The following is a 20,537-nucleotide window of genomic DNA, read 5'->3' as shown; positions in this document are numbered from 1 at the left end:
TTAGAACTAGTTAGATTATCAAACATGATCCGACTCTTTCGTCATTCAACAAGCAAGCAGTATCTTACTTAATGCTTCACAGATTTATAAATTAATAGCTCATCATATAACCCAAGTATTCTTCGTGATTAGAGTTTAATGTTTTGGAGATTATGAGAACTACATGGAAATTTAAGTTGAACTATGGGGGAGTTGCTTGATGGTTGGAAGAGAATTCCAACTGGTAGTGGATGGAACTAAAAACTTGAAAGAGTCTAAAGGCCGAGTTGTTGGTGTCACATCTACGTGTGAAGAGGTAGACTAGATGAGTATTTCATCACATGTGAATGATGGAAGAGCTTAATTATCAAGTCCTGCCATACTTTTTATTTGCTTAATTATTAAGAGTTGAATGATCCAATATCATGGCCCACAATTTTATTTGCTTAATTGTATCAAAACCACAATTTCTTAATCTTATTTTCATTTCCAGGAATTTAAGTTAGCATAAGACTCTGATTAAATATTTAAAAAAAAAAACTTGAGTTTGAATTAAGTGGATGAGAGGAAGAATTAAGTGTGTAAAACCTTGGCAACTGTGGGATTACGGAAGTGGATTAGGTTGCTAATTATAGTATAGTGATTTGGTTGGTGGCCAGTATATAATATTTTCTAATTACTGTTAAGGGATACCATCTGAATAAATTACGACAGCGATTGAGCGGTTATGCTAATATAAAATTCATCATTAGAATTAAGAATGGTTAAATTAGGCGGTCATTAGAGCTGCATTTCCAAAGCAATCAAATCATGTCATGTTATCACGTCAACTACCCAATTAATTAAGTAAAGCTCCATGCTCTAATGACAGGTCGAGGTGTTAATTAATTAATTAATTAATACCCTAGTGAGCTTGACCAGATCACACTTTCCCTTGACACGTGGCGGTTACCCGGCCGTGCATTCGTGCTTGAAACTCCGTGTCATAAAGACTTTAATTTTTTATTTCTATTTTCATTATGGAAGACAACGTGTCATATAGACCTAGTTAATTAAATCAATCAACTTGCCCGAAACGGAAAACCCCAAAAAAATTTGAATTCAAACTTAGACGATGCTACCTCCTGTGGAAGATGACAATGCCACCCTCCCTCTAATATATATATATATATATATATATATATATATATATATATATATATATATATATATATATATATATATATATATATATATATATGTTTGGCAAATATTGTATTATTTTGAAGGATTTCACTGCTTTTTTTATAAAAATTGTCGCTAAAATATTTTGACTCTTTTTCATTTTTAATACAATATTTCGAACCAATTATTTTTTAAAGTAAATAAATGGATATAAATGATCAAAATACACTTCTTTTAGAGTATAAAAATATTTATCACTGTTTTTCTTCACACATACAGTACGGTGTGACATAAGATTGTTTTAGATTAATTTTAAACAATTTAAATAACAAGTAAATAGTTTTGTTTTGACTATGACTAATTAGATTTAATTAATATAGTGATATTTTTTTTAAGAGAGCTAAATATTAATTATGATATTTTGAAGAAATATAATGGCAACTATGATTTGTTTAAGAGTTTTCAGCCACAATTTTTTATATTAAAATCCCTATTTTGAAACCAAATTAAAAGGCAAATATGAATTTAGACGATACAATAATGATAATAATGGTATATTGGAAAGAGTGGGCGGCAGATAATATAGGTGATCACAACACCTGGTATCCTCGGTAAATTATTTGTTAAGAGGTATGATTGGAATTAATTATGATCGGGTCGGAGGGGTTTCCTGCAACTCCCAACTCCAAAAGCAAGCAAATCGTGTCACGCTACCACCTCAACCGGCCAATTAATTAAGGCGAGGCTTCATATGCTAATGGCGTATTAAATGTTAATCGATAGTCCAAACAACGTGGACCCCACAACCATTCTGCTTTTCTTATCTCCGTACGCCACAGTATCTGAGGACTGGTACGACGTGGCAAAACCCTAGCCCTGCTCTCTACTACCCTGGGACCTCTTATTCCGTGCCTCTTGTCGTAGCATTTCCAAGGTCCATGTAGACAGACATAGTCGATAGTTCAGGGAAGGGTGGGTGGGTGGGTGTAATTATTTCTTAAAATAACATAATTTTTAAGGGGTTTAACATGACATTAGGTTATTGCGCGGGGGTGAAAATATAATTAATGCTACAAAATTAAATATATTATCAATCCTAAGTAAATTGAACCTAGAACCTAAGCTTTATGACGAAGCTCTCTTCTCGCCTTATCTCTCAAAGGGGATCGAGAGAGAGAGAGAGAGAGAGAGAGATGAATTTGTCTTACAAGCAGGGAGAGCCTAAAGGGTCTTGAGATGGTCCTTTACATGAAAAGGCTTTTTCTTGTCAATACCTTTACCGGCATTAATTCAAAGTGAATGGCGGTTCTCTGCCTCGCTCGCCTCAATAGACTGCACACTAATGACAGACATCCTTTACATGAAAAGTTTTGGAATACTCCTTCGTAAACACTCTTCCTATGTTCAGGCTCGCTCGTGAATCTATCTATATGGGCTTAGCCCACACCTCCCTATCAGAAAAGAAAAAAAAAAAAGGTTATGTAAGCTTCATAACTGCAATACTTAACAACACTGTGCTATAACCTTGGTAGAAAAACTTAGAAAACTCTGGTTACTATCCTTATTTCATCATCTGTTAAGTAGTTATGTCGTAAGCTTAAGAGCTTGATTCAAAACAAAAGAACAAATTGTTGTTTAACTAGGTCTAGTTTCTACTATAAACTGCAACATGTCAGTTGATCTGACCGCAGATTTGACCAACTTATATACACGACATAGTTTTGATAGCTCTGTCCAAAATGAACGATTCCGACTCAAATGGATTTGTTTCTATAGGAAGGCTGAAGCGGCTTGAATCCATATACATTATACATTTAGTTTACACTACCATCATCTCGATAAAACCTTCCACGTATATATGCTCTCTACTTCATAGCATATTGGAAACTAGTTGCTTCACAAATATTCAGCCTCATTCACTCGTGAAATATAATAACATTCTTTTAAAATAAGCCTACTTATTCTAATATTATTATTAATTTTTCTAGTATGCTAATTCATCATTCTCTTTCCTCTTTTCTATACAACTTTTAAAATGAATTTAGTAAAAATTTCAAATTTACTATTGTGCCCCTATCCGGCATATATATAACCAAAATGGCGTACACATCACTATGTAAAATATTCACATTACAAATAAAATGCATGTACTACAAAGTCAAAGTAGCGCTTATTTGCATAGAACATATGTTTTGGTCCATATTTGTTAATGCTATTATGAAGTGGAATTATTCTGCAAGTCATTCGGCTATTATATGATATTCTAATTGTCAAATCATCTCAAAAATTGGAGAACTCGTCAGGAAAATTAGCATGTTATTCAGTTCAAGGCAGAACAATTTATTTAGCTTGCAATATATAAACCTGAGAGCAATTGTTATTGTCAGAAACAACTCATCATTAGATAAGGTTGATTAGCAATATCGCAAAGCTTTCTGATAAGAGCTTTCACACCAAATATCATGCAAGTATGTAAGATAGAAGCAAGAGTTGGGAACATCAAATCTTAATGGCACAAAAATCTAAAGCTCACCATGGACCTCTAAGGAGAGCTAGGTTTGTTGAATAAAGCATGCCTTCATCCATCATATATTTCCCATGCAACTTGAACCTAGCATGTAACAACATCAAAGATGCACAGCCACACAACCATGGGCCGCGAAATAATGTTGTATTTTAATGCCTACTATCTCAAATATCTTCAGTTTAGTGGACAGATTAGTCATAACCAATCAATTTCACCAATAATCAAACGAACAAAACTATTTGCATAGGTTCTATTTACAACATTGAAAGTCATTTCTATCACTATATATAATGCAAACATATAGCACATGGCTGGAGCCTGAAATAGGCTGACAGATGATCTGGAAGGAGCTATAAGAACTAAGACACTACAAGTGGAAGGTGAGAGCAACCAACAGAAAAGTAGAAATCTGTAAATGTGAAAGAGCCATAGAGTAGGGCAAAGATTTGTCAAAACTCTGGAATAAAATTGCCAAAAGTATAACAAGAGAGACCTTGGAAGGAAGGCTCTGAACATCAGTTACCTTTCAAGAAAGGTTATAAAGTACTACAGAATTAAATCGGGGACAACAGAAAATTCAACATTTGTCTAAATGATTCTGAAACACCATATTCCAATGCTTTAGATCTCCTCAACTATTACAGATTAACTTCTAGGGTTTTAGCTAAAGAATGTGCTTCCTGAAGATTCAATAAAAGGATAAATCACAAAAAACAGCACGATACTAACTATAACAACAAAAAATAACTTTAAAAGCTTAAGTTTCTATCTAATGTTTTTTCTGTGGTTAATCTTAGTAAAAAATTGCGACCATTAAGTTTCAATAAAATAAGGGCCGCGGCCTGTTTGATATTACTAAAGCAAAGTATTTCACAGCAGTTTTAAGTAAAGTGGAGAACATTTAGATATGCTGAAAAAACTTGTCACCACAGGAAGCATCCTTGTGACATTGACATTACTAAAGCATTGTACAGAAGTAATCGTTGCATAGCTGGAAATAACTGATCAAATATATGCGGTAGAAGCAAGGAAATCAAATATATGCGGTAACAATGAGACTCCAAGGATACAGATCAAATGGGCAGGGCTCGCATTATTCCACTTATCAGGTCATTTTAATGGAAAAGTCCAATTGCATTTAAAATACATATATTCTTTAGCTTATCAACAATCTTGAATTCTAAAAGTATGACAGAAAAGACACAGAAAAATCTATTTTGATTTTCACACAAAAGTGACAAAAGAATGATATAAAATGAAGGCATTTAAGCATTGCAGTAAATTCAAATCAATTATGCCATCTTATATTCTTCAAAGAGATAGAAACAATCTAACCATTTAACTCTTGAAAGATAAATCCTACTAGCATAAGATTTCAACCTTTTATTTCATAATTTTTCTGTATGGATAGACAGAAAAAGAATCCATCTGGAAAAAGCCATCTCTTTCTCCCCAATGAATCAGAATTTCAAATGCTTTTGTTGTGAAAGATCAGGTTGTTCCTTTTCCTCCGACAGATGGTGAGAACTTCATGTGTGTTCAAATTCCACTACGAGGTTCATCAGGGTCAAAATGTTATTAAAAAAACGGAATCAAGAATAACACATGATTGATATATTCAAGATAATTAAGTACAGAGGTCGTCTAAAATCCAAGAGTCCCAAATCCAAATATGTCAGCTATTTGAACTGGTATTGACCATGAAAAAGCAAGAGCCATCCTAGCAAAATGAAACATCACAGTAGCTAGAGAGGCTAAAGAAATCTGCAACGAACAGTATTAAATGAGATCACTAAGACGAACCATTCATGAATGAGAATTGAATTATTTAGGTCCACGAAGAAAGACAGGGCATACCAGTTTCTGAATATGAAATATGAACCCTATCCATTATGTATGTATTTGTCTATTTGACATATCTAAGCTTAGTTGGTCGTATTGTTATTGATTCCTCTCACTTATCAAACGATGTTTTCCATATGTATAGTGAGTCATACTTTTGCTTTATGTTGCATATCAAGCATTCCTCGTTTCCTAATTCATTTTTTTTCCTGGTTGAGGACTACTAAGTGGGCACGAGTCTAACTCTTTGATTAGATACATAACTGCAACTAGACCTTAAAGAGAATTGCTGGACAGCATTCTATAACTACAAGTACATGTAAGTAGTATAAACTTGCTGGTAGTTATTCCTTTGTAAATATATCATCAATCTAGTTATGTATACTTATGTGACTGATATGTTACATATTCTTGATGGTCTGCCAAAGAAGACATGGGCCGTACCCTGTATAACTTAGTTTTAACAAATTAATTATCTACAGTTCAAGGTTACTATTTATCTTTTATAAGATGATTCCAATAGATTGAGGACCCTCATGTTGGAAGACATGTGCTACAGATGAAAAACACATTGGCACGCGGGGCTAACAGGTTGGTAACAAAATAATTCTGATTTTGGATAGTCCTAAGACACTATTATGATGAGAAAGCATGAATAGAAGTATAGAACAAATCCACATAATTGGTTCGAGATTGTCACAATAATATCCCTTTACTCTTCTGTTTCCATTCATATGACTTTTCTTTGGTAATTATCTTAAGCTTGTCAATTATTTGACACATGACTATGTGGCACGTACCATATAGCTAATAGCTTTGCATGATCCCATGTAATCTAATCAAAATAAAGTCTCTATGGTACGATAACCAAACTCCAAATAATTAATTATGTGGGGCTAATCAGTAGAACAAATAGAGAACCTTCTAAGATTTTGGGGACCATCTAGTCCAATCATTACTGCCTAGTCACCCGTCAGACATCTCCACTGCACCAAATTGCACTATACCATTCGTTGGTTTGTCAAGCCAAGAGTGCAAATTGAGAATTAAAATGACTGGTGTGTCTGCCATTGTTACTCTGCTGATACAGTACAATGATTAGGAATCCTCTTAGCAATTCTTGGTACCCATAAGCATGGACAAGTTTTTTCTGAATCCACACAAAGCAACAGTGTAACTCCTAATATCTTTGCTACTTCAGAAAGGAATGGAACCCTATTTTAATTAGAAAAAAGATTCAGATAACCTTCTTAGAGTGTTGAAGAAAAGATTAACAAAGCATAGTCATAGATGAATGCTTACCTATTGTGCAAACTGCAAAGGTCATATTATACTATTATAAGGAACATGAAAGGAATGATCTGCAAAGTAACAGGTAAGATATATCAAACTCATAGGAAGTTTGTGTATCGAGAACTAGTCCCAGTACAATTCTATTTGGTAATTTGGTAAGCCATTGAATTATATTAATTAAAAACATATTATGACCTGTATAAAGAGAGATTACCTCTTCCTTTATACCCTAAGAGGAGAAAAATAAAGCGTACAAACATCTATCAAGTGTTAACATTTGTAAGATTGAAGTTAAAAAATCAGCAGGAACAATATGATCACAACCATACAGGTGAATTAAAACGTTTCCTCGCAGGAAAATGCAGCTCTATTGGATTCAAGGCAAGTGTATATCTCTACTTGGTGCTCATACTTCATAGAAATCTAAAAGGAACGACATAGTAAGAACCCTTTAATGCATAATATTTGAGAGGGAACAACAAAAAAAAAAAAAAAATCAGAATTCAGAGGAGCTGCCAAACTTATCCCATCATAAATTGAACTACATAAATTACCCTTTTGCAAGTTCTCCAGTTTATGAGCAATACAATACTGAGGTCTGAGCATGACATAATAACATATGAAAGACGCAGCCAACAAGAAACAGGCAGTAGTTCAGCCAATTGGACAGACAAGGGAAAGAAGCAAGAATTAACAGCTATCTCAACAAGCCAGCTGCAATGAAAAAGGTATAGTACCAGGAATCTCCGCCGGGGTTTTCACCCAAGACTAGGCAGCATCTGAATAGGATCTATAAGCTGCGGCTGCTGCTGCTGTTGTTGTACTTCGACGGTTCCGGCCGTCGACGCCACCGTGGGTCCACCCTTGTTCTCCACGAGTCGCCACATATACCAAGCCCCGACCGACCTATACGGCCTCCACCGCTCGCAGAGCTGCTCCATCTGCGACGGCCGCGGCACGTCCTCGAGCCCATAAAGAAGCTGCACGCCTTTCCGGACACCGAGGTCACCGACGGGGAGCACATCGGGGCGGTGCAAAGAGAAGATCATGAACATATGGACGGACCAGGCGCCGATCCCCTTCACCATGGTGAGCATGGAGAAGAGGGATCGATCGTCCATGGCGACAATGGAGCCGTCGGAGAGGATCCCTGTATGGTACTTGCGGGCGAGGTCGTGGAGGTACCCGGCCTTGCGGCCGGAGACACCGATCTGGCGGAGCTGGTGGGGGGAGAGGGCGAGGACGGCCTCGGGGACGACGCCGGCCTCGCCGCCGCAGAGGGAGAGGAAGCGGGCATAGATGGAGGCGGCGGCCTTGAAGGCGAGCTGCTGGTACAAGATACTGCGAGCGAGGCAACGGAAAGGGGGCTGGAAGCACTGGAAGGTAGGGGGCTCGTGGACGTCGATGACGGCGGAGAGGTGGGGGTCCACGGCGCGTAGGTGGCGGAGGGCGGCGGCTACCTCGCCGTCAGCGGACAGGGGGCGACCGATGGCGACGAGGCGGTTACTGGTGGCGGGCTTCTTGGAGGAGGGATCGGAGGCGGAGGAGAGCTTGCGGATCTTTTTAGGGCGGAAGGGGAGCTTGGAAGAGGGGGGGTTGGCTACACAGAGGTCTTTTGGGGAAGAAAGGGAAGGAGAGTTGGGGGTAGGGGTTGGGGTGGGAGAGGAGGAAGGAGGAGGGGAGAGAGATTGGGTAGTGGAGGAAGGGGTTTGGGAGAGGGTTTGTTCCCCCATGGAGGAGGAGGAGGGAGAGAGGAGGTGGAGGAGGTGGGTTTGGCTCTGGGTCTGGGTGTGGGCTAGGGGTTGGGGGAAGAGGGGATGATGATGGGTCATGCCTGGGGGGAAAGAGAGAGACGGAGAGAGAGAGAGAAAGAGATTAAAAAAAAGAAAGAAAAAAGAATACAATAATTGGAGCTAGATTTCCCCTTCGTGGGCTACTGGGCTCTTCTTTGCTTTTACCTTTTACCGTGTTTATAGTAACAGGTTTTATCTCCAAGCTACAAAGTCATAGGATGGGTAATTGACCCATTAATTAAGAAGCCCATGTTTAAAATCTCACGTTTGGCCCATACGAGCCCAAAGCAACCCAGGTGATATGGGCTTTGCTCACGTCCAACACTCGAAATATGATTCGAACCAACTCATGTTCGACTCAATCTGGCTTAACGAGGTAAGTCTAGCTCTTTCGGAAGACAACTCATTTAGTCCATTTAGAGCTTAACTAGCTTTATCATAAATAATTGAACTCATAAGTCATAATATTATCATACTATAAATAAGTTAAAAAACAATAGCTAAAAAGCAATTTAATTAATAGATTACTTATTCATTAGTAATCAAATTTCTTGTCCTATGTTTCAGATCAAGTAGTTTAAGGGAGCCCAATCCATTGGAGTCAAAACTTTGACAATGTATCTCTTCTTTTCCACCCCTCAGCTACAGGAGTTAAATTTTGTTATATTACAAATAGAAGGGAATTTGATTACATTTTGCGCTCAATAAAAGGGAATCGTCCTCTAGCACTTGTTTCTATTCCTTGGCTTTGTTTCCACGTGTCATATTTCTGCATCCTATATTTTGAGCGCAAGGGAAACTGCTTGGCCGAAATGGCTCTAATTCTCCCATCACCTTTCGTTTACCTAGCTTATAATAGTAGTCTGTGCTTGCCAACCACTGTATTTATTTGAATACAAATGTGATACTTTTTTGTTTGCTCTGCAGGGGTACTGGAGGATAGTAAGTTTTTCTCCCTTTAATTTGTGTTCTTTTATCTTTTATCATTTTGTCTTTGTGAATTCAGAGGATCATATTTTGAATTATTAAACTAATGCCGAACTTGAGGCTCTTTACTATAAGAAATCTTTTAAACCGTTCTTTATTTTATTATTATATTGTTTCCAGGCTTGATCATTTGGATTAAATTATAGTATTATCTATTGTAGATCAAGTATTGTACTTGTGTTAAAGAGTCGTCGCTCTATCTTTTCTAGTTAGCCCTATCATTAGAATCGTTAAATGTTAATAAATTATCTTAATCTATGAGTTTTTTTCTAAAAAAAATTAAAAAATTTCTAAGAGATTTAGATAGAATAATGAGGCCAATTAGATAACAATAAGCTATACATCCTCATCCTGCGATTCCATCTATCTATCCTTTCAACTCTCAAATCTACTCTTTATTGGGGTGGTGTCTATGGAAACAAAGAACACTAATAAGATTTTCTCTCTCTCTCTCTCTCTCTATTTATCTAAGTCATTGGATATTGTGTTTATAAGGAAAAGATTAATTAATCAACCTCTAGATCTAATCTGTACCTTTGAATCTCATTAACCTATTTGGACGATCCGAGGATCACGTAACAATACAATCTATAGATTTAATGGCGACTAAGTCAATTGAATTATATACACATGCGTTTAAATGATTAGCATAATAATTGCTACAAATATTTGGACGGCTCTTTTTAATTTCACACGTGGAAAAAAACCCCCATCGAGTTCATTGTTCTTGACTGTCCAGCTAACGCCGCTCAATCATTGAAGTTTGTCATGTGATAAAGGAACAGTGATGATTAAATTTACATCTCTTTTATTTATTTTAATGACATTTTTAACCAATCATTCCATTTCTTAACTTAGTTTTCGTTCCTGTTCTTTAAAATAAGAACGAAATATTTATACATAGTTTAAATTATCTTCTTAATATTAAAATATTTTTTTCTTTATTATTCTCTTCAAAATGTAAGAGTGAATATATTATATAGCTGCTTCTATTACACTCTTATCTACACTAATATTATTATTATATTGCTCTAATATAAAAGATATAATAGTAATTAAATGACACGTATCATCATGGTGCCACTTAAAAAGAGGAATGGAGTCCAGACACTCAACAAAATCTGGACGTGTTTATGGTTGTTGAACCACCAGTCAAAACCAATTAGCTAAGGAAATGGGAGAAGCATCTGCGCTGCTGGATTTTGTATCTATTCTCCGCCTGCCTATCAAATTCATCAATTATGCATCGAATAATATCTCATCTATGTTCGTTTTAGTTGATCATGAGTTTTCTGGCAAAAGGATAGACTAGAACTAAAAATATGCCACTATTTATATCACTCCCTATTACTCCGAGATTTGGACGCATGACTTTTAAGTCTCGCTTATCTAATCAAATACACGAAGCCAGAATACTTCAATCTAATACTCTAAGAGAATTTTTGTATAATTATTACTGAAAGCTTTGAAATTATCATGGCTTAATCTTTTAATTTTAAATATAAAATATTAGTCAATAAATTTTATGTTGTATAAAATAAGATATGTTTGAATAGTTCTGATATTATTAGATATATTTAACTAATGGAACAATTTTTTTTAAGGAGCACATTAATTTTGATAGCGGTTATGTTAAAGAATGTAATTATAATTATAATATTTTTAATTTTTTTTTTGGTGAAATAATGAGTCTTGGTCCACTTTAAACTCCAATTATTAGAGCAAAAGTCCCTCCCCTTTGTATGGATGTTGTATATATAGAATACCCGTACTGAGTACGCGCTACTCACTTAGCGCTACTCTTAAAACTAATTGTAATATTTAACACTTGTCTTAGATCTGTTATAGTGCTTAGAATAAAAGATGAGTTGGTCTTAAGATCGATCCGTCGTCCAAAACAAAAATACTAATTCAGATGGATTAATTTTAATTAATTTACGAACAGATCCAATAGAATCCCTAGCCTAATTTATGCTAGCCATCTGTCCATGCACACGCGCGCCGCGTGCGACCAAAGAGGACAACTGAAACCTTCGGTTTTTATCCAGCTCATCACCAACAGTGGGCTCCACCTTCCTTTGTGCATCCTGCCATCTCTCCTTTTTGGTCTCTATCCGCTCGTCTTCGTCTCCTCCTCCTCCTCCTCCTCCTCCTCCTCTCACTCTTTGATCCAATTGGAAGGGAAATAGAGAAGAAAAGATGAGCTTTAGAGGCGAGGAGAGTGGAAGCGAGGATGGGCGGTCGTCGGATTTGCGGAAGCCCTTCCTCCATACTGGGAGTTGGTATCGGATGGGAATGGGCTCGCGGCAATCGAGTCTGATGGATAAGATGGGCTCGTCCGCCTCCGTCATCCGGGATTCCTCCATCTCCGCCTTCCTCTGCACTCTAATCGTCGCGCTGGGACCAATCCAGTTCGGATTCACTGGGGGTTACTCCTCCCCGACCCAGGATGACATCATTAAGGACCTCGGCCTCTCCCTCTCCGAGGTATCCGATCTCGATCCAATTCGTTTCGTCGTTTCCTTGCTCCGAGTTTGGGCAAATATTGTGTTGATTTGATTGGTTTTGGGATGTGGATTTGTGTTAGTTTTCGATCTTTGGTTCTCTCTCCAACGTGGGTGCCATGGTTGGCGCAATTGCAAGTGGACAGATCGCGGAGTATATTGGAAGGAAAGGGGTAAGAAAGCTTGCATCTTGGAATCTCTTATAGCTAGCAGGATTAGGAATACTTGATTTTTGATGGGTAATGAACATGATGATTTGTTTTGCAGTCATTAATGATCGCCTCCATTCCTAACATCATTGGCTGGCTTGCCATATCCTTCGCGAAAGTGAGGTTTTCTTCTTTGTTTTCCATTATCGTCCTTTTGGATGTTCTCCTGATTTATTGCCGTTACTTATTTATTTATTTATTGTTGTACAAGGATTCTTCGTTCTTGTATATGGGGCGGTTGCTGGAAGGATTTGGAGTCGGTGTAATCTCCTATACGGTTGGAGAAAATCGTTTCTTTTATTTGTTCATTTTAGAAAGTAGTTATTTTATTTTATCTTGGCTTTTTTGTTCATTGCCCTGTTCAATGATATTAGGTGCCTGTCTATATAGCAGAGATATCTCCACAGAACATGAGAGGAGCCCTCGGATCGGTGAATCAGGTGTGTTACCGCCTCCCAACAGCTGATCCTTGTAACGTGATTCTTATTGTTTAGATATCATCATCAGGTGGCTCTGCATTTTATACATGATAATCCTCCTTCTTGTGTAGCTGTCTGTGACAATTGGTATCTTGCTTGCTTATGTGCTGGGTATGTTTGTTCCATGGAGAATCCTTGCTGTGATGGGTAAGATAGCAAAAATTTTAGCATCTTAACTTGGAATTGCTAAATGCTAGTATTGCTGTGATTTCTTCCTTACCTATATAAGTTGTAGTTTCTGCTAGAATAACTAACCAATGATTTCTGACCTACCATGTTTTTAGGAATTATACCCTGCACGATCCTCATACCTGGTCTATTCTTCATCCCAGAGTCTCCAAGGTGGCTGGTAAGATTTACTGCCTACTGTTTTTTTTTCAACAAGAATTGGAAACCCATTAAAATAGTTTTCTCCTCTCTACATAGGCCAAGATGGGTATGATGGAAGATTTTGAGGCTTCATTACAAGTTTTGAGGGGATTTGACACTGACATCACTGTGGAAGTGAATGAAATCAAGGTAACCATTAAACTTCTTTGTTTCTGAGTGATATAAACTATAAAGTAATCAAAATTGATATTAGTATGTGACTTCTTTAGTAATTAGATCTTACTTGGTAAGCGACGTTCTTTGACCAGATAAAAAAGTTCCATCAAATTTTTAGCTATATGCACCTTATGAAGGTACCAAACCAAGCTATAATTTGAATCAACCTTTGCAGAGAGCAGTGGCATCAGCAAACAAAAGGACTACAATCCGCTTCTCAGATCTGAAGCAAAAAAGATATCGCACTCCTCTGATGGTTCGGTTTCCTGCTGTTATTCCTTTTTCCATTGTTTTATCTAAAGATTCTAAACTGATACTGTGTACCTTTGGTGTTTAACGATATTTCTTCCTATTGATTCAGCTTGGAATTGGTCTACTCGTACTGCAACAGCTAAGTGGAATCAATGGCATCCTATTTTATGCCAGCAGCATTTTCAAAGCTGCAGGTAAGTTTTGCAAATTTTAAGCATCATATATCTTTATTCCTTATATTGGAGTGCCCTTAAACAGCAATCTGTTCAGTCTATATTGTTAAGCATTACTAGATAAAACTTTCAATTTCACCTGGAGTTCTGTTATCTGTGTCCATATGCCTGGTGTTTTGATTATTAGTTCCTCAAGTTAATGAGATGTGTATAGTTTCTCAGGTTTGATCCTTTTCAGATTTTTTCTATCTTGACAGGGCTTACAAATAGTAACTTAGCCACATGTGGTCTTGGGGCTATTCAGGTACAATATTGTCATCTCAACAAGAAAAAAATGTGGACATGGAAATTTTTTATCTTGGTTCCTTGGATGTTCCAGTAAAGTACTTATTGACACAGTACTTTTCAGGTTCTTGCCACTGGAGTAACAACTTGGTTGCTTGATAAAGCTGGTCGAAGAATTCTCCTCATTGTAAGTTATAGGGAAAACTATATCTTAATCTGCAAAGCTGTTGTGCTATTGTGACTATCAGCAAATAATTAAGTTTGGTTTTTTGTTTTAGATCTCTACAGCTGGAATGACTGTTAGCCTTATTCTTGTTGCTGCTGCATTTTTCATTGAGGTATGTGGTGGTAGGCTGATTGAAGTTTGAACAGATACTCTTTTGCCTCTAGTTGTATTGCATGCTTATTATCTGATACTGGAAAATTTAGGAAGCAGATTTCTTAGCATGAAATTAACATTTCATACTTCTTCTCTATTTGGATCCAGGGAGTTGTTCCTGAAGACTCTCACATACATTATGTATTAAGCATGCTCTCATTGGTTGGACTTGTGGTATGCTTTCCATTTGAAGTTTTGCTCTATTGCAATTTTTCGAGCAGTTATATGTTCTCTACTAATTTGAACTGTTTTTGTTCCTCCAGGCTTATGTGATTGCATTTTCTCTTGGGTTAGGTGCCATTCCATGGATAATTATGTCAGAGGTATGGTCATGTCTTATGAATAACTTCAGTGCTAATAAAGAACAAATGTGACCTCGAATGAACACGGTGATGTCGACTCTCACTTTCCCTTGATCTCGTCGTTAAAAAAGATCCAGCTTGATTCCCATGCATTCCCTTCTGTATTAAATGTATGTTAGTCTGAAGACGATATTCTAATGCATTTGCATCATAATTTAGGATTTATGTTTAACTATATGATTGATCTGTTGATTTGCATATGTGATAAGCTAAGAAATACATGTTAAATTCACTAGAAATGCATTTATTGGCTCATCATGTGATTATCATACTTGGTGAGATCAAGTACGAATTTTTCACCTATCCAATTATATTTTACTTTTGGAAAGTAAAACTGGATATACTGTCAAATCTTATTCCACTTTTAGTTTAGTGAATTGTAAGCTGTTGTTTCTTTTTACGGGAAATTCTAACTTTTGAGTAGTGAAAACCATTATGATTTTTGGATGATTTCTAATATACATGCATCTGTCTGGAGTTTCTTGTATACCCTTTTGTGTGCACTAGATAATCAAGATCTATTCTTGATTATTTATCAACATAATTTGGAATTACAAGTTCTCTGACAGATGCAACAAATCTAGTCAAGCATACACAAACAGTACATATAGAGGAGCCATTACTGTATTTATATTGCACTTATCCATTTTTTTAGTAAATATAGGAGAGTTATTACTGTATCACTTTTATGCTACTCTTAGAAAGGATGAGGTGTTACTTCTTTTATGCTTTTCATGTAGAAATTAATTTTCTATTGGAGTAGTTGGTTTGCGGAATCCTTTCTGGGGTTTCGATTGGCTATACTTTATGCAGCTTATAGTATATATAATTGTGGACTACTATGTCGATTAAGTGCCTTGCTTATGTTCCTCTGGCCCAAGTTTATAAAAAGGTGCTTATACTTCATACACCATATGTATGTTTGTCTGCGGATAAGTCGCTTATACAAATATATATACTCTATGCATTTACTATCTAATTGTGTAGTACGTTGATTAAATATATATATTATCAAGTTGACTTGTTTATTTGCTAGTGTAAACATAAATTTTGAATACATATAATTGCTAATTGCAAGAAAAAGCATTATTATTGCGTATACGGTGAATCCCAAGGAAGTTGAGAAATGGAAAGGCATAGTATTGTAGACAATGTGCACATGGTTGAAGTACTGGAACTAATTTTGATGGCCAAGTTTTGTTCAACGGTACTTAATAACTAGATATTTGGTTAAACAAGTTTATGGTTCAACAAGTTATTAGCACATTTATTATACCATATCAGTCTTTGCTCACATCAAAGAAGGCAGTTTTATCATATTAGGGAAATGCAGTAGCACCAATATTGCATACTGCCTAATATAGATCTCTCATGCATCAAAACAGAGAATTACATCTATAGCATTATAAATATGATTTGTGGACAATTAACATTTGTAAATTTTAACTATGCACAGGCTAATCATGTACCATTGTGCCTTTTCAGATTCTTCCCGTTAACATTAAGAGCCTCGCTGGCAGTGTAGCAACCCTTGCCAACTGGCTGACATCATGGGCGATTACAATGACAGCAAATTTAATGTTGAGTTGGAGCAGTGGAGGTCTCTCTCTCTCTCTCTCTCTCTCTCTCTCTCTCTCTCTCTCTCTCTCTCTCTCTCTCTCTCACACACACACACACACACACACACACACACACACACACCCTGCGCGCGCACCTACGCATGCACACGACCTTTGTCGAAATGCATGCAAATTACATGCATAAGCATTTATATGTGTTTCTGCAGCTAGATGTTTGCTAGCTAGTAGTATCTTCGAAAGTATCATTCATTCAACCCATTACCTTATTCAACAGGAACCTTTACCATCTACTCGGTTGTGAGCATTTTCACTCTAGTCTTTGTGATTCTTTGGGTTCCGGAGACCAAGGGAAGAACACTAGAGGAAATACAGTGGTCTTTCAGATAAGCCCTTACGGATCAACAGTAACAAGTGGTCGCCGTTAAAGAATGTCCATCCAAAATCACGATTTTTTGAAACTGCGAACATTTTCAAAGCGGCCAAGGTCAATCTCCACAACCATCAGATGTTAGCCCTACCGGCAGTTGTTTGTGTCACCCAGGTGACGACAAGTTTATGTCTGTAATGTTACATGTTAAGTTGTTGAATCAGGACAGGGCAGCCAAGCTGATTAATTGGCGAAGACGCTCTGCTTGAAATAGACTTCGCAAAGTTTGAGAATTGAATTTATTCATATTATGTTATTCATATTATCTATTAAATGTCAATATGCTGAGACAAGTAAAGTGTAAACAATAAGAACAGTTTATATTTGCATTATGAATTTTATACATTTTAGCAAACCCCAATTATTTGGGACATGCTATCTCTTCTTATTGGTTTGTTTTAATCCTGGTTATTCTATTCTATATTTGCCAGTGTTGGTGGAGTGTCAATGCCAAATTTCACAATCAACTCAGGACCTTATCTAAGCTTCCTCTTCTTACCCCTCCTTATAGAAATCTCCATTAGGTGCAAGCTTGTTGACCTATAAATACTTTTCCTCAGACAAGATTGCAGGATCTTTTGATCCAAATTGGCTCCTACCAGGAGATTGGAGTAACCTAAATTTAGCGGATTCTACGGAGGCTTGCATATTGTGTGTTGGTGTGCCAACTGAAAGGGTGTGCCAAAATGACCTTTTCTTTTGTGTTGGATTTCTTGCAGTTCTGATGAAATCTTTTGCAGTGTCTGCACTGAGAACGTTTCAAAGATATCAATCTTAACGTAATCTAACCGTAACTGCTACGATTCACCTGAAAAGTATGGATTGGGAAGTTGCACCGAATGTTCGTGTGGATTTGCGTTACAATCTTAAAGAAAAGAAGAAGAAAACTTTAATCTATATCCGATCTAAAAAAGGTTTAATAAGAAGTCACTAGTTACTATTCCAATATCCATAACTTTGATGATTTATTAATGCATGAAGTAGTTCCCATTGGGTGGCCGACTTCTTGATGAATTGCCAACACAACTAGATCGATAATAAAAGTAACAACAACTCTCTTCTTGCACGTTCTATATCACTATATTGTTGGTTGGTGAGAGTTAACGTGGATTTGTTACTTTTGACTTTTTTATCTACTGACGACATGACTCTTTCCTTTTGATCAAGACTAATTTGCTCGAGTTGGGATTATTATATAGTTATCACTATATTATTTAAAGTATCATAATTAAGACTCAAATTATTGTACTCTTTCAAGAATACCATTTACTTAGTCAAATTTAATTAATCACATTTAAAATCGGCTTATCATTATTTAAATTATATATTTTTTAAATCTAATATTTTACCCAATAATGCAAAAAAAAAAAAAAAAAATTCTTCTTTTATGCAAGCGATTTGAATTTTAAAAAAGAAAAATATTTTAGTTATTTATATATAGTTATTAAGTTTAATAACAAACTGCTAGGAATATTTCATAAAAAAGCCAATCCTAATGACAATTCTATAAAAAAAAATCAAAAGATTTAAGCAGTAATTGTGATATTCTGAAGAATATAAATGCAATTATAATATTTGAAAAGTTTTACAGCGATAATTATGTAAAAAAATCATGTAAAGTAACAGAAAATACCTTCTTCTTCTTTTTTGTCACACAAAATTGATGGCTAAATAAGTCTAGCGATAACTTATTAGTTATACTTAATCCCCTTTATCCCATACGAAATGTATAATGTTAAAAAGATAGGGAGTGAAATGAAACTTCCCTTCTTTATAATAATCCCCTCCCGTTTATTTCTCATTCCATCTCCTCTCTCTCCCTCATCCTAATTCACGAAGATGGAAGGAGAGCAACAAGCGTCGTCGGCGTCGGGGACGGCGGCGCCGAGCCGTCTCCTCCCCGACTTCCTCCAGAGCGTGAACCTCAAGTACGTGAAGCTCGGGTATCACTACCTAATCACCCACCTCCTAACCCTCACCCTCCTCCCCCTCATCTCCGTCGTCCTCCTCGAGGCCTCCCGCACCGACGTCGACGATCTCCTCCAGCTCTACCACCACCACCTCCGCTACAACCTCGTCGCCCTCCTCCTCCTCTTCTGCCTCCTCGTCTTCGCCTCCACCCTCTACCTGATCAGCCGACCCAACCCGGTCTTCCTCATCGACTACAGCTGCTACCTCCCGCCGCCCGACTTAAAGATCGGCTTCAAGGAATTCATGGTACACTCCAAGCTCTGCGGCTTCAACGAGTCGGCGCTCGCCTTCCAGCAGAAGATCTTGGAGCGCTCCGGGCTCGGCGAGGAGACGTACGTCCCGGCAGCGATGCACTACCTCCCGCCAACGCCGACGATGGCGAACGCGCGGGCCGAGGCAGAGCAGGTCTTGTATGGCGCTCTCGACAATCTCTTCCGAGTGACCGGTCTCAATCCCAAGGACGTCGGTATCCTCGTCGTTAATTGTAGCCTCTTTAATCCCACCCCTTCCCTCTCCGCCATGATCGTGAACAAGTACAAGCTTCGGGGCAACGTCATAAGCTACAACCTTGGAGGGATGGGCTGCAGCGCCGGCGTCATCGCCGTCGACCTCGCCAGGGATCTCCTCCAGGTATATCATCGACTGGGTGTTATATCCAATAATAAATGGGTAGGATAATAGATATTTAATAATTGTGTTGTATTTAAAATTAAAACCAGATCCACCGGAGCACCTATGCGGTGGTGATCAGCACAGAAAACATCACCCTGAACCGGTACTTCGGCAACTGCAAGCCGATGCTCCTCCCCAACTGCCTGTTCCGCCTCGGCGGCGCCGCCGTGCTCCTCTCCAACCGCTCCGCCGACCGCCGTCGGGCCAAGTACAGGCTGGTCCACGTGGTCCGCACCCATAAGGGCGCGGACGACAAGGCGTACCGCTGCGTGTATCAAGAGCAGGACGAGGAGGGCAAGGTGGGCGTGTCCCTCTCCAAGGATCTGATGGCCATCGCGGGCGAGGCCGTGAAGACCAACATCACCACCCTGGGGCCCCTCGTCCTCCCCCTCAGCGAGCAGCTCCTCTTCTTCGCCTCCCTAGTCGCCAAAAAGTTTCTGAACGCCAAGGTCAAGCCGTACATCCCCGACTTCAAGCTGGCCTTCGACCACTTCTGCATCCACTGCGGCGGCCGCGCCGTCATCGACGAGCTAGAGAAGAACCTGAAGCTCCTCCCCGTCCACGTCGAGCCCTCCAGGATGACCCTCCACCGGTTCGGGAACACCTCCTCGAGCTCCATCTGGTACGAGCTCGCCTACATCGAGGCCAAGGGCCGCATCCGGAGAGGCCACAAGATCTGGCAGATCGCCTTGGGGAGCGGCTTCAAATGCAACAGCGCCGTCTGGCAGGCCCTCTGCCACGTCAAGCCCGGGACGAACTCGCCGTGGCAGGATTGCATCTATAGATACCCCGTGCACATCAATTAGCTATCGCATCCGATCTATGCATCTCTCATGCATGTATACCTACGTTACTTGATTAATTTTAGTAGGTGAAATGAATGCCTTCCAAGTGTTGTGTATCTATTAAATGTCGACAAATAGTACTGCTACACAATATTCACACACACACACACACACACACACACATATATATATATATATATATATATAGGGACTCATTCCAAACAGTATGGACTTCCCTTCTTGTTTTTGGGCCGGGCCAGATGGTGCTAAACTGCTGCTTGGTAGACTTCTTTAAAGAAATTAGTGTTAATATCTTATATTGTGTATC

The 20,537-nt window shown here is 38.2% G+C and overlaps 3 protein-coding genes across 4 annotated transcripts; 2 read left to right on the top strand and 1 right to left on the bottom strand.

Annotated features, from left to right (window-relative positions):
- Window positions 1-4,859: 4,859 nt before the first annotated feature.
- On the bottom strand, window positions 4,860-8,649 carry LOC140763752 (alkylbase DNA glycosidase-like protein mag2). Of its 2 annotated transcripts, XR_012104881.1 has the most exons (3): window positions 7,543-8,649; window positions 6,815-6,873; window positions 4,860-5,219 (listed from the first exon to the last, which is right to left on the bottom strand). XR_012104881.1 is itself a non-coding variant. In XM_073102089.1 (2 exons), the coding sequence occupies exon 1, from the start codon at window positions 8,635-8,637 to the stop codon at window positions 7,564-7,566; it is 1,074 nt and encodes a 357-aa protein (XP_072958190.1). In that variant the 5' UTR covers window positions 8,638-8,649; the 3' UTR covers window positions 4,860-5,219; window positions 7,543-7,563. The 2 variants fall into 2 exon arrangements, 1 of the variants encoding a protein (XP_072958190.1); XM_073102089.1 differs by lacking the exon at window positions 6,815-6,873.
- A 3,022-nt stretch (window positions 8,650-11,671) lies between these two features.
- LOC140758851 (sugar transporter ERD6-like 4) lies at window positions 11,672-17,167 on the top strand. The gene is made up of 17 exons (XM_073095211.1): window positions 11,672-12,072; window positions 12,173-12,262; window positions 12,357-12,416; window positions 12,510-12,575; window positions 12,673-12,738; window positions 12,849-12,924; window positions 13,062-13,126; window positions 13,204-13,296; window positions 13,499-13,579; window positions 13,685-13,769; window positions 14,006-14,052; window positions 14,158-14,220; window positions 14,312-14,371; window positions 14,521-14,586; window positions 14,676-14,735; window positions 16,260-16,374; window positions 16,629-17,167. The coding sequence occupies exons 1-17, from the start codon at window positions 11,785-11,787 to the stop codon at window positions 16,739-16,741; spliced, it is 1,494 nt and encodes a 497-aa protein (XP_072951312.1). The 5' UTR covers window positions 11,672-11,784; the 3' UTR covers window positions 16,742-17,167.
- Window positions 17,168-18,571: 1,404 nt separating this feature from the next.
- LOC140762967 (3-ketoacyl-CoA synthase 4-like) lies at window positions 18,572-20,327 on the top strand. The gene is made up of 2 exons (XM_073101001.1): window positions 18,572-19,382; window positions 19,472-20,327. The coding sequence occupies exons 1-2, from the start codon at window positions 18,621-18,623 to the stop codon at window positions 20,228-20,230; spliced, it is 1,521 nt and encodes a 506-aa protein (XP_072957102.1). The 5' UTR covers window positions 18,572-18,620; the 3' UTR covers window positions 20,231-20,327.
- Window positions 20,328-20,537: the final 210 nt, after the last annotated feature.

The sequence above is a fragment of the Typha angustifolia genome, chromosome 1 (assembly GCF_048772165.1).
Source record: "Typha angustifolia cultivar Huaian chromosome 1, ASM4877216v1, whole genome shotgun sequence".
Lineage (NCBI taxonomy): Eukaryota > Viridiplantae > Streptophyta > Magnoliopsida > Poales > Typhaceae > Typha > Typha angustifolia.
This window is presented reverse-complemented; position numbering and strand designations above follow the sequence as displayed.